General features: G+C 39.4%; 1 protein-coding gene across 7 annotated transcripts in view; it reads right to left on the reverse strand.

The window, feature by feature from the left end:
- Window positions 1–19,634, reverse strand: part of LOC109077386 (signal-induced proliferation-associated 1-like protein 1) — a 72,338-nt gene that overhangs the window by 10,047 nt on the left and 42,657 nt on the right. For all 7 annotated transcript variants that reach the window (XM_042777798.1, XM_042777797.1, XM_042777796.1 and 4 more), the window contains 9 exons: window positions 12,598–14,339; window positions 12,071–12,201; window positions 11,124–11,312; window positions 10,219–10,393; window positions 9,257–9,360; window positions 8,762–8,919; window positions 2,464–3,043; window positions 1,549–1,823; window positions 111–401 (listed from right to left, as the gene is read on the reverse strand). In XM_042777798.1, the coding sequence (XP_042633732.1) occupies window positions 111–401; window positions 1,549–1,823; window positions 2,464–3,043; window positions 8,762–8,919; window positions 9,257–9,360; window positions 10,219–10,393; window positions 11,124–11,312; window positions 12,071–12,201; window positions 12,598–14,122 (3,428 nt within the window). In that variant the 5' untranslated portion in view covers window positions 14,123–14,339. The remainder of the gene's footprint in view (window positions 1–110; window positions 402–1,548; window positions 1,824–2,463; window positions 3,044–8,761; window positions 8,920–9,256; window positions 9,361–10,218; window positions 10,394–11,123; window positions 11,313–12,070; window positions 12,202–12,597; window positions 14,340–19,634) is intronic.

The following is a 19,634-nucleotide window of genomic DNA, read 5'->3' on the forward strand; positions in this document are numbered from 1 at the left end:
ATACACACAAATACAGATAAACGAGAGACAGGAAGTACAAGGGAAAAAAAATGATGGGGAAGAGCAACTTAACAAAAGCTTCACTACATAAAGGCAGTCATCATACACACCTTTTAGAGTCCAGAGGTCGGCCGTCACTGGACACGCTACGGGGGATGGCGGCAGCTCTTTCGGGCCGCTCGGCAGAGAGGGTCTTGCCCATGCTGGCCCCCAGGCTGACAGCGCGGTTCGGGGTTCCACTATGACTCTGAGGCGAGGCGGTGAGGGACTGCTGTGGGCTGGACGAGGTGCGCTGCCATTTGTTGTTATTGCTCCGGAAAGGAAACTTGTACTCAAATGAGCCGCTCTCATTGCTGCCCTTATATTCAACGACTGGCATGCGGTGCAGTTCTGAACAGCCCCTGCAAGACGATGAATTAGGTAGTTAGTGGCATTGAAGTGCATTTGGTTTATCTTAAAGCTGAAATCAGATATTTACACTTCCGTTCAAACATTTGCAGTTGGTAAGGTTTTTTGGTTGCACTTTATTGTACAGTATGTGTACTTACATCTACTTACAATGTACTCACCTATTTAAATAATGGGTAAAAGAAGGTAGCTACATGGGTTAAGGTTAGGTTTAGGGGTAAGTTCAGGGTTAGTGCCTAGTTTTTTTTTTTACCCAGTTACTGTAATCACTATAATAAGTGCATATTATCTATATGTGTATCAGGATTGTATAATAAAGGGTTTTATCTTTTAAAAGGAGTCTCTAATGCTCACCAAGGTGGCATGTATTTGGTCAAAATACAGTCAAAACAATAATATTGTGATATATTAGCACAAATTTAAAATAATTATTTACTATTTTAATATATTTTAAAATGTAATTTATTCCATTGATGGAAAAGTAGAGTTGTCACAAGATCCTTCAGAAATCATTCTAATATTCTGAATTGAAGCTTAATATTTTTGTGCAACCTGTGATTTGTTTTTCTTTAAATGGATGAAATTAAAGTTCACAAATAGTATAGAAATAATCATGATCAATTTCATGCATCCATGCTGAATAAAAGTATTATTCCATAAATGTTATTCCACCCTGGTCCACAAAAGTTACTGAACTAACTAACCAACCAACCAACTAGGTAACTAAAATAAACAGCATAAAATAAACTTCTCCCTGTAAGGACTATAAAACTTACAGGTCTTCAAACTTTTTTTTTCTTCTTTTTTTTTTTTTTTAACTTAAAAATGACAAAACTGTAAAAAACATCACAGTGAACGCAAATAAAAATCCGGTGATGATTTGTAGTTTAGAGCCTGATCATTATAACCTTCAAGTTGGCACAGTGCCTGCAGGCAAGCCTAGACTGGGAAGGCAGATCTCTTCTATTTTGGATTGCATGTGTGGGCACAAAGGTGCAATGTTTTGATTTGTTGTCTTATTGCAAAACTTGGAATAAGTGGTTTACTTTTCTACCTGACAAAAATAATTACTGCCTACTTATTTACCAGGATGCACTCAAGAAATAATGAATCAAAAAAATAATTGATACTCAGACCTACCTGCGAGGAGTGGCATCCTCATGGGGCGGTATAATGACAACTTTCACAGTTACTGAGGTGCGGAGCAGGTCTATCATTTGCTCGTGTGAAAGTGTTGCCACAGCCACCTTGCAAATTTCAACCAACCGGCTGCCTTGCCTTAGCCCTGCTTGCCAGGCATAGCCATACGGCTCCACCTCTGCCACGATGCCTTCGTAGTTAACGTGAAAACCAAGCTGACCCAGGCCATTCCTCCGCAAGGTCATATCAGATGTCTCACAGCCTTTAGTGAGGTGCTGAGAGAAAATAGTGACATAAAAGATTGATATGACTTGACTGACTAAAGCGATTTTTATGCAATTTAGAAAAAGATTTCCTCCATTAAGGATGCAAGACCTTGTCAAAAATGCACAATGGATTGAAAATGTCTCATAAGCTATTATACACTACTGCAAATCAGGATCAAGGCTTTTTTAACCCTCAATGTATAAAGAAAGCTCTCCTAACATGTTTCATGACTGTGATATAGATCATGAGCATTCAGTTTGCAGAGTACTAGTTACCATGGCAACAGCTCCTGCACTTCAAGAGTGACATAATGGGCAGGGGGCCAAATCAGAAGTACATTCAAGCCACTGCACAGTTATGCAAAGGCTCTCTTAAACACCATTAATTCACACAATGAATCATCCACAGCACAGCCATAAAAAACTACTTTAAGCTTGAGTGAAAGCTTGATAGTTATAAATCCACATGGGTATAAACCGAAAAAGAATAAGAACCAAAAAAAAAAAAAAAAAAATCCAAGATCTCAGGTCCATGTTTTGTACATGTGACTGAAAACTTTCAGGGGAAAAAAAATCCTTCAAATTTTAAAAATAGAAATAAAATAAAACCCCTATCTGTCATGATACTGTTATGCATCTCCAAACTTACCTCTAAACGTTTGATAACCTCGCGGAAGTCTTCTGTGTTGTTATTGATGGAGCGCAGGGAGATGCTCTCTCCACGTTCATAGTAGATCTTCATGGAAGCAGGGCTTCCCAGCGTCCAACCAATGACATCTCGGACAGCGCAGTTGAAGACAACAGCCTTGGCTTCTGGGTCCACCAGCACTAGAAAGTCATTTGAAATGGCCAGCAGGGCCTCCAGTTCTCCTCCAGCTCCATGGTCCTCGGCGTAAACAGGCCAGGTGATGGCCCCTGGGCTACGCAGCTCTCCACCAAAATATGGCCGAGTCTTTTCCTTACGCTTGTGGGCCAGAGAAATAAAAGGAAATTTGCCCGAAGGATCTATAGGTGTGCTTGTAACGTGCCGTTCGGCCAGGTCCCTCAAGTACTCCTGTCGTGTCCGAGTGGCCATGGCGCGGAACTTGTCTGACTTGTGGGCTGCATTTTCAGCATTGATGACCTTGGCTAGCAGGAAATCTCGAAAGACGGTGGACTTCGGGAACGTAGCCTCTTCGGGAATAGGTGGTCCAAAGGCAGGTACATCTCGTGAGCGAGCCACTGCCACGCTGTGAATGAGGGGGTGGAGATAATAGAGGGGAAACAAGAGAGAAGATTTCAAACAATGAGACAAAATGCTCATCACATGCTCAAGATAATTGCTAAACCATCCTCAAACTTCCCTTAAGGCCCTCATGTTTATGCATGAACGAAATTCATTCACAAGACAATGTGGCTGCTATGGAAATGATGAAATTAAGAGTCAAAAGTGTGAAGTGTAGCAGTTGGGACATCAAATACTTTGCCAAATGGGAATAGGAGGAAATGATCAAAACAGCATGGATGGCTATTATGCTGTTGACTACTACACACAGTGCTAGTAAACTTGGACGGACCTCTCATATGCTACAGAAAAACATTTTGAATTCAATTCCATCTCAAACCTTTCTTCTCTACCTCACTTGCTTCATCTTTCCCCAGTTTTTCTTTTCATTAAGCCTCTGGCATGGACATCTAAAGCTTCCTGCTCTGTCTGGTATGCTTGGAACTCATATGCAGCTAGCCAGGCATAGCAGTAATGAGGTTGGACTGAAGAGAGCCACTACCTCAATCTAAAGTGATACTGGAGTAGGAAGACAAAGAACAGTGAGGCCCAGAAGTTGGTGTGTGTGAGAGAGGGGGTGGAGGGGGGAGTATTGCTGTCTGTGCGTGGGATTCATCTGTAAAAACACTGAGGGGAACATGTACGTGTGTGGTAGAAAAATGAGCTTGCAAATTCATTACAACATAAACTTCTCTCCCGCAGTACCAGCAGCTTGCTGAAGTACGGACGGAGATGAATAACTTGTTGATATCTAATTCAGTAATATTGTTTCTCTTTCTTCGACTGCAGGGATAAATAACACAGACTTGGTGAAGACTGAGACTGGTAACCAGAAGTTTGCTGGCCTGATTCTCACAATAACAGAGCATTAAAAAAAACTATTACACAGGTCCTTTATGTACACCATGGTAACTAATGATGATCATAATCATATTAGATTAGATTAGATTCAACTTTATTGTCATTGCACATGTAAGGTACAAGGCAACAAAATGCAGTTAGCATCTAACCAGAAGTGCAATTAGCAGTAAGTACAGGATATACAGTGTCTACAACATGTTACAAATGTACAATAAATATACAGATAAGGCAGTACTATGGACATATATTTTGGTATTTACCTGATAATACCAGGTATTTCAAAACAATATAATAGTATTACCTTGAAACACCCTGTAACAAACATCATAATACTTTTATTTGTAACTGCTTATTTTAAATCTCTCCCATCTATCAACTGAAATAACTTTTTTAATGCATGTTATTGCCAAGCGGTGAGTAAAGAGTTATTAGTGTAAGCAAATGAAAGTGTTAAACTGCTGCAAGTGTTAATGGGATGTGTGTTTCCCATAATTGACACAGTCATCGGTCACACTTGGTATCGTTTGAAACACATTTTCACATCTCATCTGTGAACAAGATGGCATTACCATGGTTTGGTTCCAAAAAATAAGGTATAGCCAAGTGGTAACCAACTTACCATAGTAGTAAAACCTACAAAACTCTTTTTGCAATTCCTCTATTATTTTAAATCTCTGCATTATATTGTTTAAGCATAAAGCAGGCCAAACACCCACAGTTGCGCTTTACCAGTGGCATACAAAAACTAAACTCTGTATGATAGTGTGGACAATAACAGTCATCATCATTTTTCAAAAGCCAGAATAGAGCAGTGCACATTCCATCCAAACATAATCCACTTCTAGGCATTGAGCGGTTATTCAGTGACTAACAGCAAGCGGGCTGACTTCATTGTTGTAGCCGACCCCCTTGACTTAGGTGGAGAGGCAAACTGGATTACATATCTGAAGTATAAATACACAGCGTGTGGGTTGGTGGAGCATCCACTGCCCAGAGCAAGGAACCAAAGAACCTCCATACAAGCAAATAATACTCTGACACACTCAGAAATACACAGGTGTACAAGTATCATATACACAGAGCAGAGTTCTCACATACTGTAAATTTGTTCAAAGGACAAACCCAATCTTGATGGACTAATACCGATATAACATTCAAGGTTTTTTAAACGATACTTACTAAAACACTAAAATAAATAAATAAATAAATTTACTGTAATGTGATAATTTCTTTAAGTAAAATACTGTTTGCTATTTTATATTATTTTTAATATAAATTTAATATAAATATAAATTTTATATTTTATACATATTAAAAATGTAATTTAATGTAGAATTTTTAGCAGCCATCACTCCTTCATTTTAATATGCTGATTTGGAGTTATGATACATGTCTTGTTTACACTATTTACTTAAACTAGAAGTCTTTTGTAATATTGTAAAATGTTTTTACGGTCACTAAATCTAAAAATGTCACATTTGATCAATTGAATGCATCCTTGCTGAATAAAAAGTATAATTTTTGAATGGTACTGTACTCTCGACAGAAATTTTTTTTTTTTGATTCACAATGATATGTTTTAGGGTCTTTTTGACCAATTTTTCATGAATTGAATTACACTGCAAATACGATGCAATGGGAAGTAATATTACATCAAATCTCTGTGTTGATTTTGTCTCATTTCAGAGTTTATAATCTTTATTATTATCAGTCCAACATGGAACCTTTAGCAAATTTCCATAGAATTATAAGACCTGTCTCTCATAAAAGAGGGTGAGCAGCTTTAAATACCTGGGGGTCCTCATCAGCAAAGACCTCACCTGGACACTCAACACCACCCAGCTGGTTAAGAAGGCACAACAGCAGCTGTACTTCCTGAGGAGGCTGAGGAAGTTTGGCATGTCACCTAAGATCCTCCACAACTTCTACAGCTGTGCAGTTGAGAGCGTCTTGACCAGCTGAATCACTGCATGGTATGCCAGCACCACTGTAAGTGACTGCAAGCGTCTGCAGAGATTGGTGAAGACTGCTGAGAAGATCATCAGGACTCCACTGCCCTCTCTGCAGGCCATTTACCATCGAAGAGACCACAGAAGAGCTGCATCCATCATTAAAGACCCCACCCACCCCCAGCACAGACTATTCACACTCCTACCCTCAGGATGGAGGTATACAGTAGGAGTGTAAATTGCAGGACTTCCAGATTAAGGAACGGCATCTTCCCCTCAACTATTAGACTCTTAAACCGGACTTATCTATCTCAGAGAACAGTCGGTCCATATTGTTTCATCTCATTTGAACATTTGTAATGTTATTGCTGTTATTACTACCATTGTATATTTGTTAATATTACTCATGTACAGTAGCCTCATCTGTTACTGCTGCTATTGTTATCATGTAGTTGCACTCAATTTGCAAGTTTCTGCACTACTGTTTTTTTTGCACATAATTTATTACTGTACATTCGCTTATATAGATATCATATACATATTCTATATTTCTGTTTTTCACATTCTATATTCCTACTCTATCCTCGCATATATAGATATACATAGTCTATATTTCTATTTTCATAGTCTATATTCCTACTACTGCAGCATAGTTTTTATTATTATGTTTCTTACATTGTATGCATGTATGTGTGTGTGTATAGTTTGTATAGTGTATAGTTTGTGTATGTGTGTGTATAGTTTTGGTTTTGTTGTGTTATGGTTTTTAAGTGTTTTTTTGTTCATTGTGGATTGTTTTCCTCACTGGGTATATGACAATAAATGCTTTGAATCCTTGAATCAAACTCTATACAATTTTTGGAAATATTTCAGCTACTTCAAAAATGTTTTGAGCTACCAAAAAGAGCTTGAACACATTTCACCATGTTAAAATGCATTTTCTGATTTTACGGCTAAAATTGCAAAAGTCTGCAATTCAGACTGCAACCTCACAACACCATAATTGTTTTTTTTCTGTGACACTGTAGACTCAGCGGCGTCGCAATAGCGATGCAGGAAAACACTTCTGTATAGACTGTTTGCAAAAAAGCATTAACAGCTTCCACTTTGCACAACATTACCATCTACCTTGCCATTTCACTGGTGGCTGAGATGTTGTCTGCCAAAATTATAGGGCTCCAGTGAACAGTGTTAAACACTTCAGTACACCCTACAGCAGCCAATAAAGCAACAGGAGGGCATATAAATCATTAACGCTCTCCATAAACACCTTTAATCACTCTTCTTACCTGTCTTTCACGTCACGATTAAACAGCCACACTACACGCTCACAAGTGAACACCCGAGACCTGCTGAACCCACCTGCTCCACTTCCTGACTTCCATTCCAATTCTTGTCTAAACGGTCAAAGCAGATTAATACGGCAAAAGTGGCCACAGGAAAAAGCCAAAGGAAAATTCAAGCTCACGAAAAGAATTCACTGTCCAAATGAAGGGGCTACGAGAGGGAGGGAGTCCATCAGGGAAGGAGGAGCAGGGTTGTCGGGTTTAAGCGGCAGGACCCCATAAAGCTGCTCGCATACTAGGACAGTTGGCAAAGGTGTGCATGCAGCCCTCTCGTTTGTTGTGTGCTCCGTTTAGCTTTTTGTTCCAGAGAAGTTCGGTCAGGATGGGCCTTTGTAACTTCTGTACTTTCAGAGCTGAACAGCGATGAGGCTCCCTACTGGGTATAATTAAGACGACACACAATGAGGCCCATGAGCAATTAAAACCTCTATTAGTTTCATGAGGCAAAACAGAAAGCAAGCAAGGGACAGAGAGACCGAGCAAGTATGTGAGTGAAAGATTAAGGGAGTAAGTCACAATAAAGATATCAATAATCAACTTCATATTTGTTGCCTGTTCGGTTCAGATAGACACACATTTTGTCTTTTGTTTGACTCATAGTAGCACTTTTGAGGTTGGACTGCAAGCAATACAACGATCAACAAATCCTACTGATAAACAGCCCCCAGTAGGCGTGAAGGAAATTAAGCGGGCCTAGCTCATTTGAAGTGGTTAAGAGCAGTGCTCTCCTGGGTAATGTGCTGTATGACAAGAATAATAAGCTGGCCAGAGGATATCAAGCAAGATCATAACCCACCACAGGCAGGAAGAAAATCCATTTCTCCAAAAATAAAGCCAAAAACAACACCACTACAATCAAGCTGACTGATAATGGATGTGAACAACTTTTAGTTCAAGTCTACCAACTCTGACAACTAAAGGGCAAACAAATTCAGCAGAAAAATGCAGATTTGTGTTCAATTAAATCCTCTTGGTAATGACAATGTCCCAGTACAATAACACCAACATCTACAAACCAATCATATTCATGGTGTGATGCAATTATAGCCTAAAAAGAATGACTTCAATGTCCCACCCAAATTTCCAAAAGAAAATTCATCAACACAGGAATACAAACTCCACTCATCAAAATGTCTCATGGGACTTTTTAAGCCTCGCAAACCTCATTTCATAATGTGGTCCATAGAGGGTTAAGTACACACAGCAGGTCTCAGTTTAGAGTCAGAAATGAATGAAAGTTACGGTTCCGTAAGAGATTCAGATGTTAATTCAGTAACTGCTCTGATCTAGTCAGTTAATGATTCTGTAGAATGATTTGTAGGGGTCTCTTTAACTGACTCATTACAACACTAGTCTTCATTGGTTTCACTGTATCGTACAGTGTTGAGCACTACTACTATCACTGAAAGTCATCGCATGTGGTGTTGACGCAAGATGCACTGTTACCAATTACAATCATTTCAAGAATCCAATTAGAATTTAAACAGTGTGAAGTTTTGCAGATAAATAAAAGTCCAATTTACTCACCTGTAGCAGGTGTTTTCGGAGCATGGGTTGTGTGCTCGTACAACCACAAAGACATGCTGAAAGTGTGAGCGGATGTTCTTGGGACTGAAGGGCTTTGCTCCAGGCTCTTGAAACACAATGGTGACGATGTCGTTTCCGATGTGTCTTTTCCTTAACAGCTATAAAGCACAAACAACATAAATCAGTATTCACTATTGCTCAAAAGTCTGGAGTATGTACAGTTGTTTAAAATGTTTTTGAAAGAAGCAAGTTTAAAAGAAAAAGTTCAGAAGTTCAAAAGAACTGCTTCTGAAACAAAAATATACTGTAAAGAAATGTCTTTGCTGTCACTCTAATTTCAATTAAACTGTATTTAAATTGATCACTTCTAATGACTTCTTGCTGGATAGAAGTATTACTTCCTTCCAAAAAACCTTCCGACCACAAACATTTAAACAGTGGTGTACGTAATAGTTTAACAATGAAGGTAAAAAGATCCATTTTTGGACCGCTTACCTGCTGTTTGTTATTGGGTGTGTAGGGCAGCATTGTAGACACATGGAACATGATCTCATAGTCTTTAAAAGTTGTGTACAAAGAATGTGTTCCGGTAGAGTCCGCTGCAAGAAAAAGCTCATATTAACCTTTCATACACAGCTTTTATATGACCACCTGCTTTTCTTTTGTTAAACAAAGAAGGATTTCTGTTTGGTCTGAAGGGGATATACAGTCTAAGCCTTTGATCATCCAGTCTCATTTATTTAACACTCCTTGACTTGTTAGGGCAACATATGGTTCCCACTCTTTTATAGGACCCCTTTTTCTATTGCTCACAAACAGGATACTGCGGTTGTCACTCTGGACCATGGCCACAGAAGCATGGTGGTACAAAATCATCTTCTCCTCAGTCCCTCCTTCCTAAACTCTATACTCCACCTGACTCTGAAACCATGCCCTAATCCGTCAAACCGAGATCAAAGCTTTCAGACAACTCTGCCGCCCTTCTCAGCCGCACCAGCAGTGGAGGGGGAATGTAAGGGGTAAAATGTCAAGTCTGATAAATGGAATTCAAAACATGTATGTGATCAGAGACAATATTCCTTATGGTCACAGGGGAGAGGTGGAGCACAGCTGCCAGGCACGGCACACATGACTGACTCTCAAATAAGGGCAACTCAGTTCAAATTGAAACAAAGTAGAGGATAGAACAGGAGATCCATTCCCATTTAATTACAACCTCCAATTGTCAATAAACCGCTGACAGTGGAGTGATGTATTTTGAATGTGCTGCAGACTCATTTGAGTGTGATCCTGTTAGAATTAATTAACTAGCCCTATAGACTACTAGACTGACATGACAGGAGGTCAGAGATTCAATAGCTGTTTTGCCCCTTTAGCTACATGCTGTTTTGATCACACAATAAGCCCCTTTAGGGCTTCAGAAGCAATTAAATAAACCTTAAGATGATGAGACTCACTTTTAGTGTCCAGTTGGGCACGGTACTTAGAAAAACCCTTAAGGCGCACCCTTTCCCCCAGCAACTGCAGGAACTCTTCTAGGCCGGGACCTGCTGCCTCATTATTGTACATCTCCTCCTCGCTGCTCTGGCCGGCCTGACAGTACATGATTCCCACCTTCAGCTGGAAACTGAGCTGCAGAACAGATCGTAAATAAAGACCATTAGCCCATGAAAAACAGGAATAATGGGTGTCAATAACAATAATTGTCTATTGAAAATTTGTAAAATAAATAAATAAATAAATAAATAAATAATAATAACAACAAATGTATTAATTACAACAAAAATGTATTTTTCAGTGCATTTACAAACTTATTTAATTTTTATTTCATCAAAATTTTATTTAAATTAATTTGTTTCTAAAAAGTATTTTAATTTTACTTTAATGGCAACAAAGGATGAAAATAAGTCAAAAAAATAAACATATTATAAATAAAATATGCACATATGCATAATATATTAATAAATACAACATAACAAATATGGCAAGAACATTGTTAAATCAATATAGTGAAAATCAATGAGAGTTTAGTAATGATAAAGCAGGTTGTATATATAAAATGTGCATATGAATATAAGTTCCCACTCTAAATATGCCTTTAAAATTATATTTCAATTCTACTTCATTTACTTTTGGTGATTAAATTATTAGAATGATTTATTGTGGTGGACATATTGTATATGTTATGTGCAGTGGAAACTTTGGGGAGCTGTGTGGGGATGTGATTCCTCACTTTGTAGTCATAACCAAAATTATATTAAAAAGACTATAATAAAAAAATTAATGACTGACAGTCCATTTTATCGTACATGCATAATACCATAGCATTCGTCAGTTGTAAGGGAACGTAAAATCAAAATACCCCCTGCTCATCCAGTTTCATCAGCTGCTCTGTGACCTTCGGTGTGTTGAGAGCAAGACGGAGGCAGTGGGCATTGAGCTCAGGTACGAGGTACTCCAACACCTCCTTTAGAGGCAGGCCTCGAGCCAAGCCATGCTTAGAAGTGGAGGGCACAGCATCCTCCAAAATGGAGCCCCGCAAGTTTGTTAACTATAGACAGAAGGTTAGAGATATAACAGAGATGTCTTTGTATTACTGTTTTAAATATGTGTAGGCAACTAGGCATATATATACACAATTATCTGTATACATTTGTAAATTACAGGTGTGACTCGAAGAGTGGGTGTTAAATACTGTATTAAGATTTTCTGAGAAAATTAGTACTTGGTTCTCCAGAACCCAACATACTATAGTCTTTTAGTACCTGCTCATTATGATTCAGAGATCCTAAACACCTGAAAAGGTGTCATAATGAGTGGGACAAAAGTTTTATACTAAGCTACACCACGTCTGCCCACCTGCCTGTCTCAAAATAGCAGTGGAAAGATTGCCATGTTGGGCTGAGCGTCACCTTAGTCACAAAGCTATTAAGGCCCATCAGAATGCATGTGAATCATAAGCAGTTTCTATAAATTATGCCAAAGGCTGAGGTCACATTTAAGAGCTTTTTTTTATATATATAATTAGAGAGATCCGTCCATTTAAAGCTGCTGTCAAAAGCGGTGTGATTGAGAAGAAGTATGGTGATGAGCCAGTCAGAGCACAGTGTGATCTGTGCCGAGCATTAGCAAAGAGAACTCGCATCTAAGCATGTTATATAAGATAGCAGTGGGCGTCAGACCTGGATCTCACTCACTGCTAACTGCTAATTTATTAACTCTTTCTGTGCAGGCACGAGGATGCAGGTTGCATTTAGATGCTGCAACTATATATGTCAATGGTATTTGGCATTGTGAATGAGTGCTCACCCCACTGGTTCTGAAGATGATTCTGTAGTTGTATTGCTGGCCGTGATCTTTGTGATCCTCCAGTTTTTCCCGACGAATGCTGACAGCTACGGGTCCCAGTGTCTCATCGACACCTAAGTAGTTCCAGTGCTCTGAGGATTTTAATCATTTTTCAATGAATGATTCAATAATTAAAAGAATAGCAGCAATGTAAACAAGTGCCATAACAAATTACATAACACAGAATTTGCATTAGGGTCAGTAACAAAATATAAAGCAACAGTTGATTTAACTGAAGTAGCAATAGATTTAACTTCGTATTTAAACATGAAATAAATATTAAATACATCTCAGTTTTAAATATGCTTACATTTGTCAATTCAAAAAGTGATTTATTTACATCTTATTTTTGAATTAATCAACTGATAATTGATTCCTTTTCATGTTAAGTGGCATTCCTAATCTGCCATACTCAAGCTTGAATTGCATGAATATCTCCATTGAAAAATCTCACCAGTACATCATTACTGCAAAATGTTAACACTCACCTCTCAAATAGAAGTACTTCCTGTAATAATAAGCACCCAAGTCCACATGTTCAACTATGTTGCTCTTTCCACGATCATGGTGGAGACTCTTGCCATCCTTGGGGGCTTCAAGAACAGCCACCCCTGCATTGCTAAAATGTGTGTTGGGAGCTCTTTCAGGGGACCCTTCTTCATCTCTCGAAGAGCTAGAGGCACCACTGCCGATACTGCCCTGTTTTGAAGGGCTGATGTTTCTCTCTCCTTCACCACCAATTTCATTACGGAAACATGGGCAGCTGAGAACCAAATCATTGCTTTTGTCATCACCTGAGTCAAGAGAAGGCCCATCCTTGTTGAGCTCTTCCTGGCTGCCACAAGGGGAGCCGTAAGCTCCGCTTTGGGTGGACGAGAGAGAGGACGTGGTGGAAGCCGAGGCCGCGGCTGCAGCAGAGGCACCGGTGGTGGTGTTCTTCCGCTTTACGGCACTTTGCCGACTCTGCACGGCCTCGTTCAGGTCAAACAGAATACTCTGGATATCAAAGTGTGCAAAACCTTTCTGGCAAACCCATGGTTTAGGAGGAGGACCCACGTCATCAGACTTTCCATCCTCTGCGTCGGAACCCGCACGTGATGAATCACCTTCAGCTTTGACACTACGTAGCTTGCGGAATATGGATTCTCCACCAGTCTCTGACTTCGAACGCCTCTTCATGTGTTTTTCTCTTTCTTTCAGGCGACTGGCGGGACTGCCACGAGGGGGACCAAGAGGTCCATCGGGCAAGTCGAGGGCAGACTGTTTATGAGCTACTGTCAGCAACTCACTTAACTTTTCAGGGGCAGGGCTGCGCTGGTCCGGAGCATCGGTCTGGTAGCCTTTGAGCATGTCGAAGAAGCTTTCGCCGGACACACCATGCTTATCGATGGATGAGGTACTGCCATACTCTCGATGCATGGGCGTCCATCCTGAGAAAGACCAGCCCTCGCTACCATCACCGTCTAGTTCACTTATGGTTATGTCGCTGTTGCTGCGCTGCCGTATACGCCGCATACCCTTCCGGGGTGACCCGAGATACCCATCGGGTGAGAGAAAGCGATTGTCTTTGCCTTTGCTATGCATCTTGTTCTTCAGCGTGTTGTGAATGTTACGCAGCATGGATGAATCCTGAGGGCTGATCAGGTGACCGAGCTTGCTTGACAAGTTGCTCTGAGCACTACCTGTGGTGGTGGAAGGGGAATCCGTCTCCACTGTGATGTGCCACACACCACCTCCATTTCCACCCCCTCCTCCACTTCCTCCACTTCCTCCACTTCCTCCACTGCCACCACTGCCACCACTGCCACCATCTTTCCTGGGGGGCCAGTCGGCGACCCGTGCTCGAACACCCATTTTGGGTACTCCGGGAGTCCCAGTCAAGTGGGTGCTCTCGCTGCGAGGGGGCGGAGCACCTCCATTGGGCAAGCGCAGACGGCGAGTATAAAACTCATCAGTGGCGGGAACAGAGCCACCCACAGAGCGTTCGGTCTGTGAACGCTTTAGACTGGTCATGGTACAGCTAGGTGGCGGAGCTCAGCACTGGAGCATGCCCGCAGTGTAACTGAAATAACGAAGCTTGCGGAACATGGACAGCCACTCAGCTGGAGAGGCCAGAGAATGGAGGACAGATAATTGCACGATGAAAGTGAACTTTAAAGTGAACCTGAATCAGGCATGTGTGCTGACCATTAGGTGATCTGGCTTCCTCCTCTCATCCCTTTATGCAGAACTGAAACAGAGAAAAATGAGGACAGTATAAGAATATGGTAATCAAAGCTGATATCTTGATGGTTAAAATAGGGAAATAAATAGAGAGGTAAATATAAGGGCCATGGAGGGGACAAAGCTCTTTAAGATGGCAACAACCATAACCACAGCATCGTGGACATTTAAGGAAAATGTCCCTAATGCTTGAGTGATTTCTCATGAGAGGTGAGTGACATGTTTTATGTCAACAACAACAAATACCAAGGAAAAAAATATTGTTTCCTTTGATTATCTAAGAAAGAGAATTTTCCATGAGAATCATTTAAAAGAAAAGTGGTCAAATAATATCTCTTTGTTTGAATATACATATATAGAGCCAGTTCCAGCCATAATTCAGTGTGGCAGGCCTGTAACTGCATCATTGTTCATACACTTGGCTGGGCCAAAGGGCAGATTACACCACATGAATAAATCAATGCCATCACCACCATGGAGAGGCAAACCACTGCACAACTATAGACACAAACCAAACTGTCTGACTAGATATCAGCAGGATGCTTTTAAGTATGATGCAACAGTGCAATAAACACAGATGATCGGAAGCAATTCAACAACTTCAAGTCTAACATGTGTGACCCAACTAAAAGTACTGTCCTAGTAACATTAGATTAAATTACTGCAGATAATTCCAGTACTATTGATCAGATGAGCTCCTATTGGTTGACACCGGATATTTAACTGCTCTATTTCTTTGCTTTATTCTCTATTTTTAGATTTTAGACTTCATTAAAAGTTGATATGTTATAAAAATTATTGTTTTCTAAATGTACAATTGATTGCAAGTTCAAGCATTCATTTTTGAGTGCGATGCTCACATCTCAAAATCCAATCTAGAACAAATTAATATAACGTCCCTTTTCTTACATTTTTTTTTTTGATAGTTAAACTCGAATGTACATCACAAGGAAGAAAAGATCTGTTGCTACTTATGTTTGTGTGCGACTCACGAGTACTTGCCAAAAATAAACATCCCATCTCAATTATGGTGACTTTCTCTTAACTTTCACTTTATCATTAACTATTTATTTCAAAATAAATGTTCACATATTTTATACTTTACATTATAATGCAAGGTTTTTAAATTTACTTAACATGCAACATTGGCAATTATTACATTTGTTTTAACCAGAAATGTTTAATATTGCTATAACATGAAAATAATTACAGGCTTACTGGTCCTGAGCATTTTAATAATGTCTCTCAACTCAATACGTTGGGGGAGGGAAAGTATTTTAACACAGAAAACACTTGACACACTTACAAACTATGCTTTCACGTTGTAAGATTACCAATTACTAAACTTAAAATGAGACCTGGGCTGATGGTCACACAGGTGAAATATAAATACAGCAGGTGGCACTGCATACAAGTCCTGATCGCTTAAATTATAATGCACTACAGATGAACATTGTTCCCATATGACAGGAGAAGCTCTGAAATGTCAGTTTCCTTGGTTTCCAGGCAACCATCTGCTGAGTGTTGTGGTGCAGAGCGGCGGTGCTGCTGGGTTAGCCTTAATGAGAGAGCTGAAGCCCAATGACTACACACACCTACATAATCTGCCACACGCACCACAGGAGAACAACCCTGGGAGAAGAGCAATGCTTCAGGACAACGTAGACATTACGTAAAAGATTCATAGTATAAATGTACAGAGTTAAAAATATCAGATGGGAAAAAAACTTGGATTGTGAACGCAAAAGATTATGCTTATTACGATAAGGGTAAAACAAATGACCTAATGTTCTGTGTTTAATGACAGCATGTAGTGCAAGAGCAAAAGACGCATTATTACTACAGCAAAACAAAGAACTCTATTCCCAAATAGGGCAGTTGACTGAAACAATAGACATCCAACTGAATCACTTGACATTTTGGGTTTATGAATCACATTTATAGCGCTAGACTATGTGTATGCGCTGATGATAATATGACATAATGTTCCTTCTGGTGAGTCCTGACCTCCAGGTGGCTGGAAGGGGTGTTTGGAGAACCGGATGTGGTGGCACACTAACCCCAACACACACAATCGCACACACTGTGTGTAGATGAGGTCATGGGTATTTCCATTCCTTGAGAGAGTGCTTTTCCTCTCCTGTCTGCTCTCACTCAGAAATTGTGCTGTAATAAATTTCGGAGGTTGCAGCACAGGTGCTTCTGCAAGGCTGAGAGGAACTCTGTGGCTTAGTCATACACAGCTGCCAAATTATAGCTTGATATATGACAGATGGGGGCAGCGCGGGCTGACAGATCCCCATGTAACCAGCTAATGAGACAGATACCTGAGACTAGCTTCACAAGTGAGACCGTGAGCAGGGCAGAGATGACTAACACGGCAATGAAAACTTTATCTCGGAGAACAAATCTCTGACAAAATGTGACCTTATATAAAAATGTGACCTTTATAAAGAAAGACAAGATAATAGAAAATACAGTAGTTTTTATATATAACATATGAAATAATTTTCCCTTACACAGTAACATTCAAATATTCTGGGGTTGGCAAGATTTTTGAATGGCTTTAACATTTTTTTATTGTCTTTGAATGGCTTGGTAAGCAAAGTCTCCTATGCTTACCAAGAACAGTAATATTATGAAACATTATCACAGTAAAAATTATTTATAATTATCTCACTGTGATGTTACATCCTGCAGAAATCATTCTAATTTAGAAATCATGCTGATTTGGAGCTCAAGTACCAATTCTTATAATCATCAATGTTGAAAACAGTTGTGCTGCTTAATGTTTTTGTGGAAATTATATTTTTTTGTAATAATGTAGTCTTTACAAAAGTATTTACTTTCCATTTCTGTCAATTTTAAGGCATCCTTGCTTAATATACAAGTACTGAAAAACAAATTTTGAATAGTAGAGCACATTTCATATAAATTTTAATCAAAAATTTTGGAGATACACAGTTCCTACTCCTTAGTAACCATTTCATGTCGTTTGTCACATTTGCAGTTCAACAAGTCATTCTCTACTCGTAACCTGAAGAACCCTTAAGGGAATCCTCTCAGTGCAAGCCTAAACTAACATCCCAGCTTTAACTACTGCACTAATTGGTTTGCACTTGGCACACTGAATCAAGCGTGTTAGCTTAAGCTGGGAACAGGAGAAAAACGTTCTGCTGGGGTGAAAACAACTGTTGGTTTGTTCTTGTGGGAATGGGTGAAGAGTGTTATGTTGGGGTGGGAACAGGTGGGGTGAAAACAAATGAGACCTGCAACAACCATGTAAACACAGGCTGTGAATTTACTCTGAGACCTGCATGACAACTTTCTCTTCATTACCATGTGATTAAAAGTGGACTGTATAAACGAATAGGTGGTGAATAAACGTTAATTACCTGGAAAGGTTCTGGTTTCAGTCCGCATTAAAATCATGTTCAAAAGATTAAGTAGAAACGGACAGAGCTACATAAAAACAGTTTTAATATAAAGCAAAGGAGTAGGGCTGTAGAAAAAAAAAAAAGAAAGGAAGAATGACATTCAAAAATATCAGAACAGCGTGGAGAACAAAAGTTTTGCAAACCACCCTTCAGGATACCAACCGCTACCCACGCCGAAAGCTATTTTTGCAATACATATTTTTCCATGGTCCTATCTTCCAATTTTATTTTAACCCCGTGATTTTAGTTTTGCGCGTCAGTCCCAGTTTGCTGTCTTGCCTTTTTTCCTGTGCCATTTTTTCTTCTCTGCTCGCTTTGTGTGCGCTGTTTTTGTACGTGGGGGTGGAGAAGGGGGCCATTCTCCCTGGAGTGTGTGACGTCATCGGCCCGAGAACGCAGCTCACTGATCCAGGTAAAATGAGGATCAGATGCATGCGAGTGGCATCGCTTCCTTTTTATTCACTAGATTAAACTCACATGGTTCGTTTTATGTGAACTTTTTAACTCAATGTATATGGGTATTAGCAGCGTTTTACAAGTTAAAGAAGTTGTTACCATGCACATCTGTTGTTTATTTCTCTCGATGTGCACTCTTTTAACTGTCATAAAGTTGGCTTGACGTTGACACTTCGATATTCCGCAATGCTAGGGACCGTCTCTACAGTTACATGCTAACCTACTAGACACGTCTCTAGACGGTCAATAGCATGCCAGTAGAAATGACTAACATCTATGAAAACAACTGTTCACTGTTTCATCCAGGTGTCACCTATCAATGCCACCACCTTTATAGTTTTTGATAATTATTAAATATAACCGGTAACTCGATATGTAAAATAGATGCTACTTTTCATTACACTTGTGCCATTAAATTGCACTTGAGAGGATGAATTGAACAATAACCCTATAATAATCAATACTAGATATAATGAATGCATATTCGCAATAGTTTTCATTTGTAAATGAAAACACCAATTTAACAAAGAACTTAATTAGGTCAGCAATACACGAATTAAAAGGGGAAATAATCATAACAAGTAAACTATAAAAAATATAGCCCTATTTATATAATATTATGATCATAATATTATATACGGTTAGCCATATAGCAATAAATGAATGATGCATTGAGATAGCGTTTTATAATGTCTTGTTGTACACCCAATTTCTCTGTACGCTATCATGTATGGTTGGTCATCTCCATCAACCACCATCCAGTGTGCAGCATCCACTTTGGATATTTATAATGTATAATGAATAAAAATATGATAAAATAATAAAAGCCTTATAATGCACATATATTACATAAAAAGAGCACGAGATCAAACGGACCTGGGATGGTAAAAATATGTGCTCAAGTCTCTGATAAATCTCAGGTTGCTATGGTCAAGCGGGTTTTGTTTATGCATTAAACTCTTGGCAAATTAAACCAAAAAGATTCAGCTTCATTTTTTCTTTATCTTACAATGACAGTCCATCTTACATACATCATTATTACTTATGCCAGGAGTTACTGTAAAATGAAAAAACAAGTCGAGATCGATTAAAACTTGAGTCGTAGACCTCGTTAATGATGTACGTTATAGTTGATGAAGTGAATTGCCCAATTTTAACATTAAACTAGCAGTAAACCTCTGAACTAAATGTGAACACAGAACGCTTCTGTGGCGCTGGCGTCCGCCCACAGGTTGATCTTAAACAAACACTGTTACATAACCACATGCAGTTTAACCAAATGAACAAGATCACATGTAATGCGATAAAAGTGTGTGACTGGCATAAAGTTGGCTTGACGTTTGGACGTTTGATATATTCCGCCAATCTAGGGACCGTCTCTAAAGTTCCGATGCGAAACTACTATACAC

This window comes from Cyprinus carpio, chromosome A20 (assembly GCF_018340385.1).
Source record: "Cyprinus carpio isolate SPL01 chromosome A20, ASM1834038v1, whole genome shotgun sequence".
NCBI classification, from domain to species: Eukaryota; Metazoa; Chordata; class Actinopteri; order Cypriniformes; family Cyprinidae; genus Cyprinus; species Cyprinus carpio.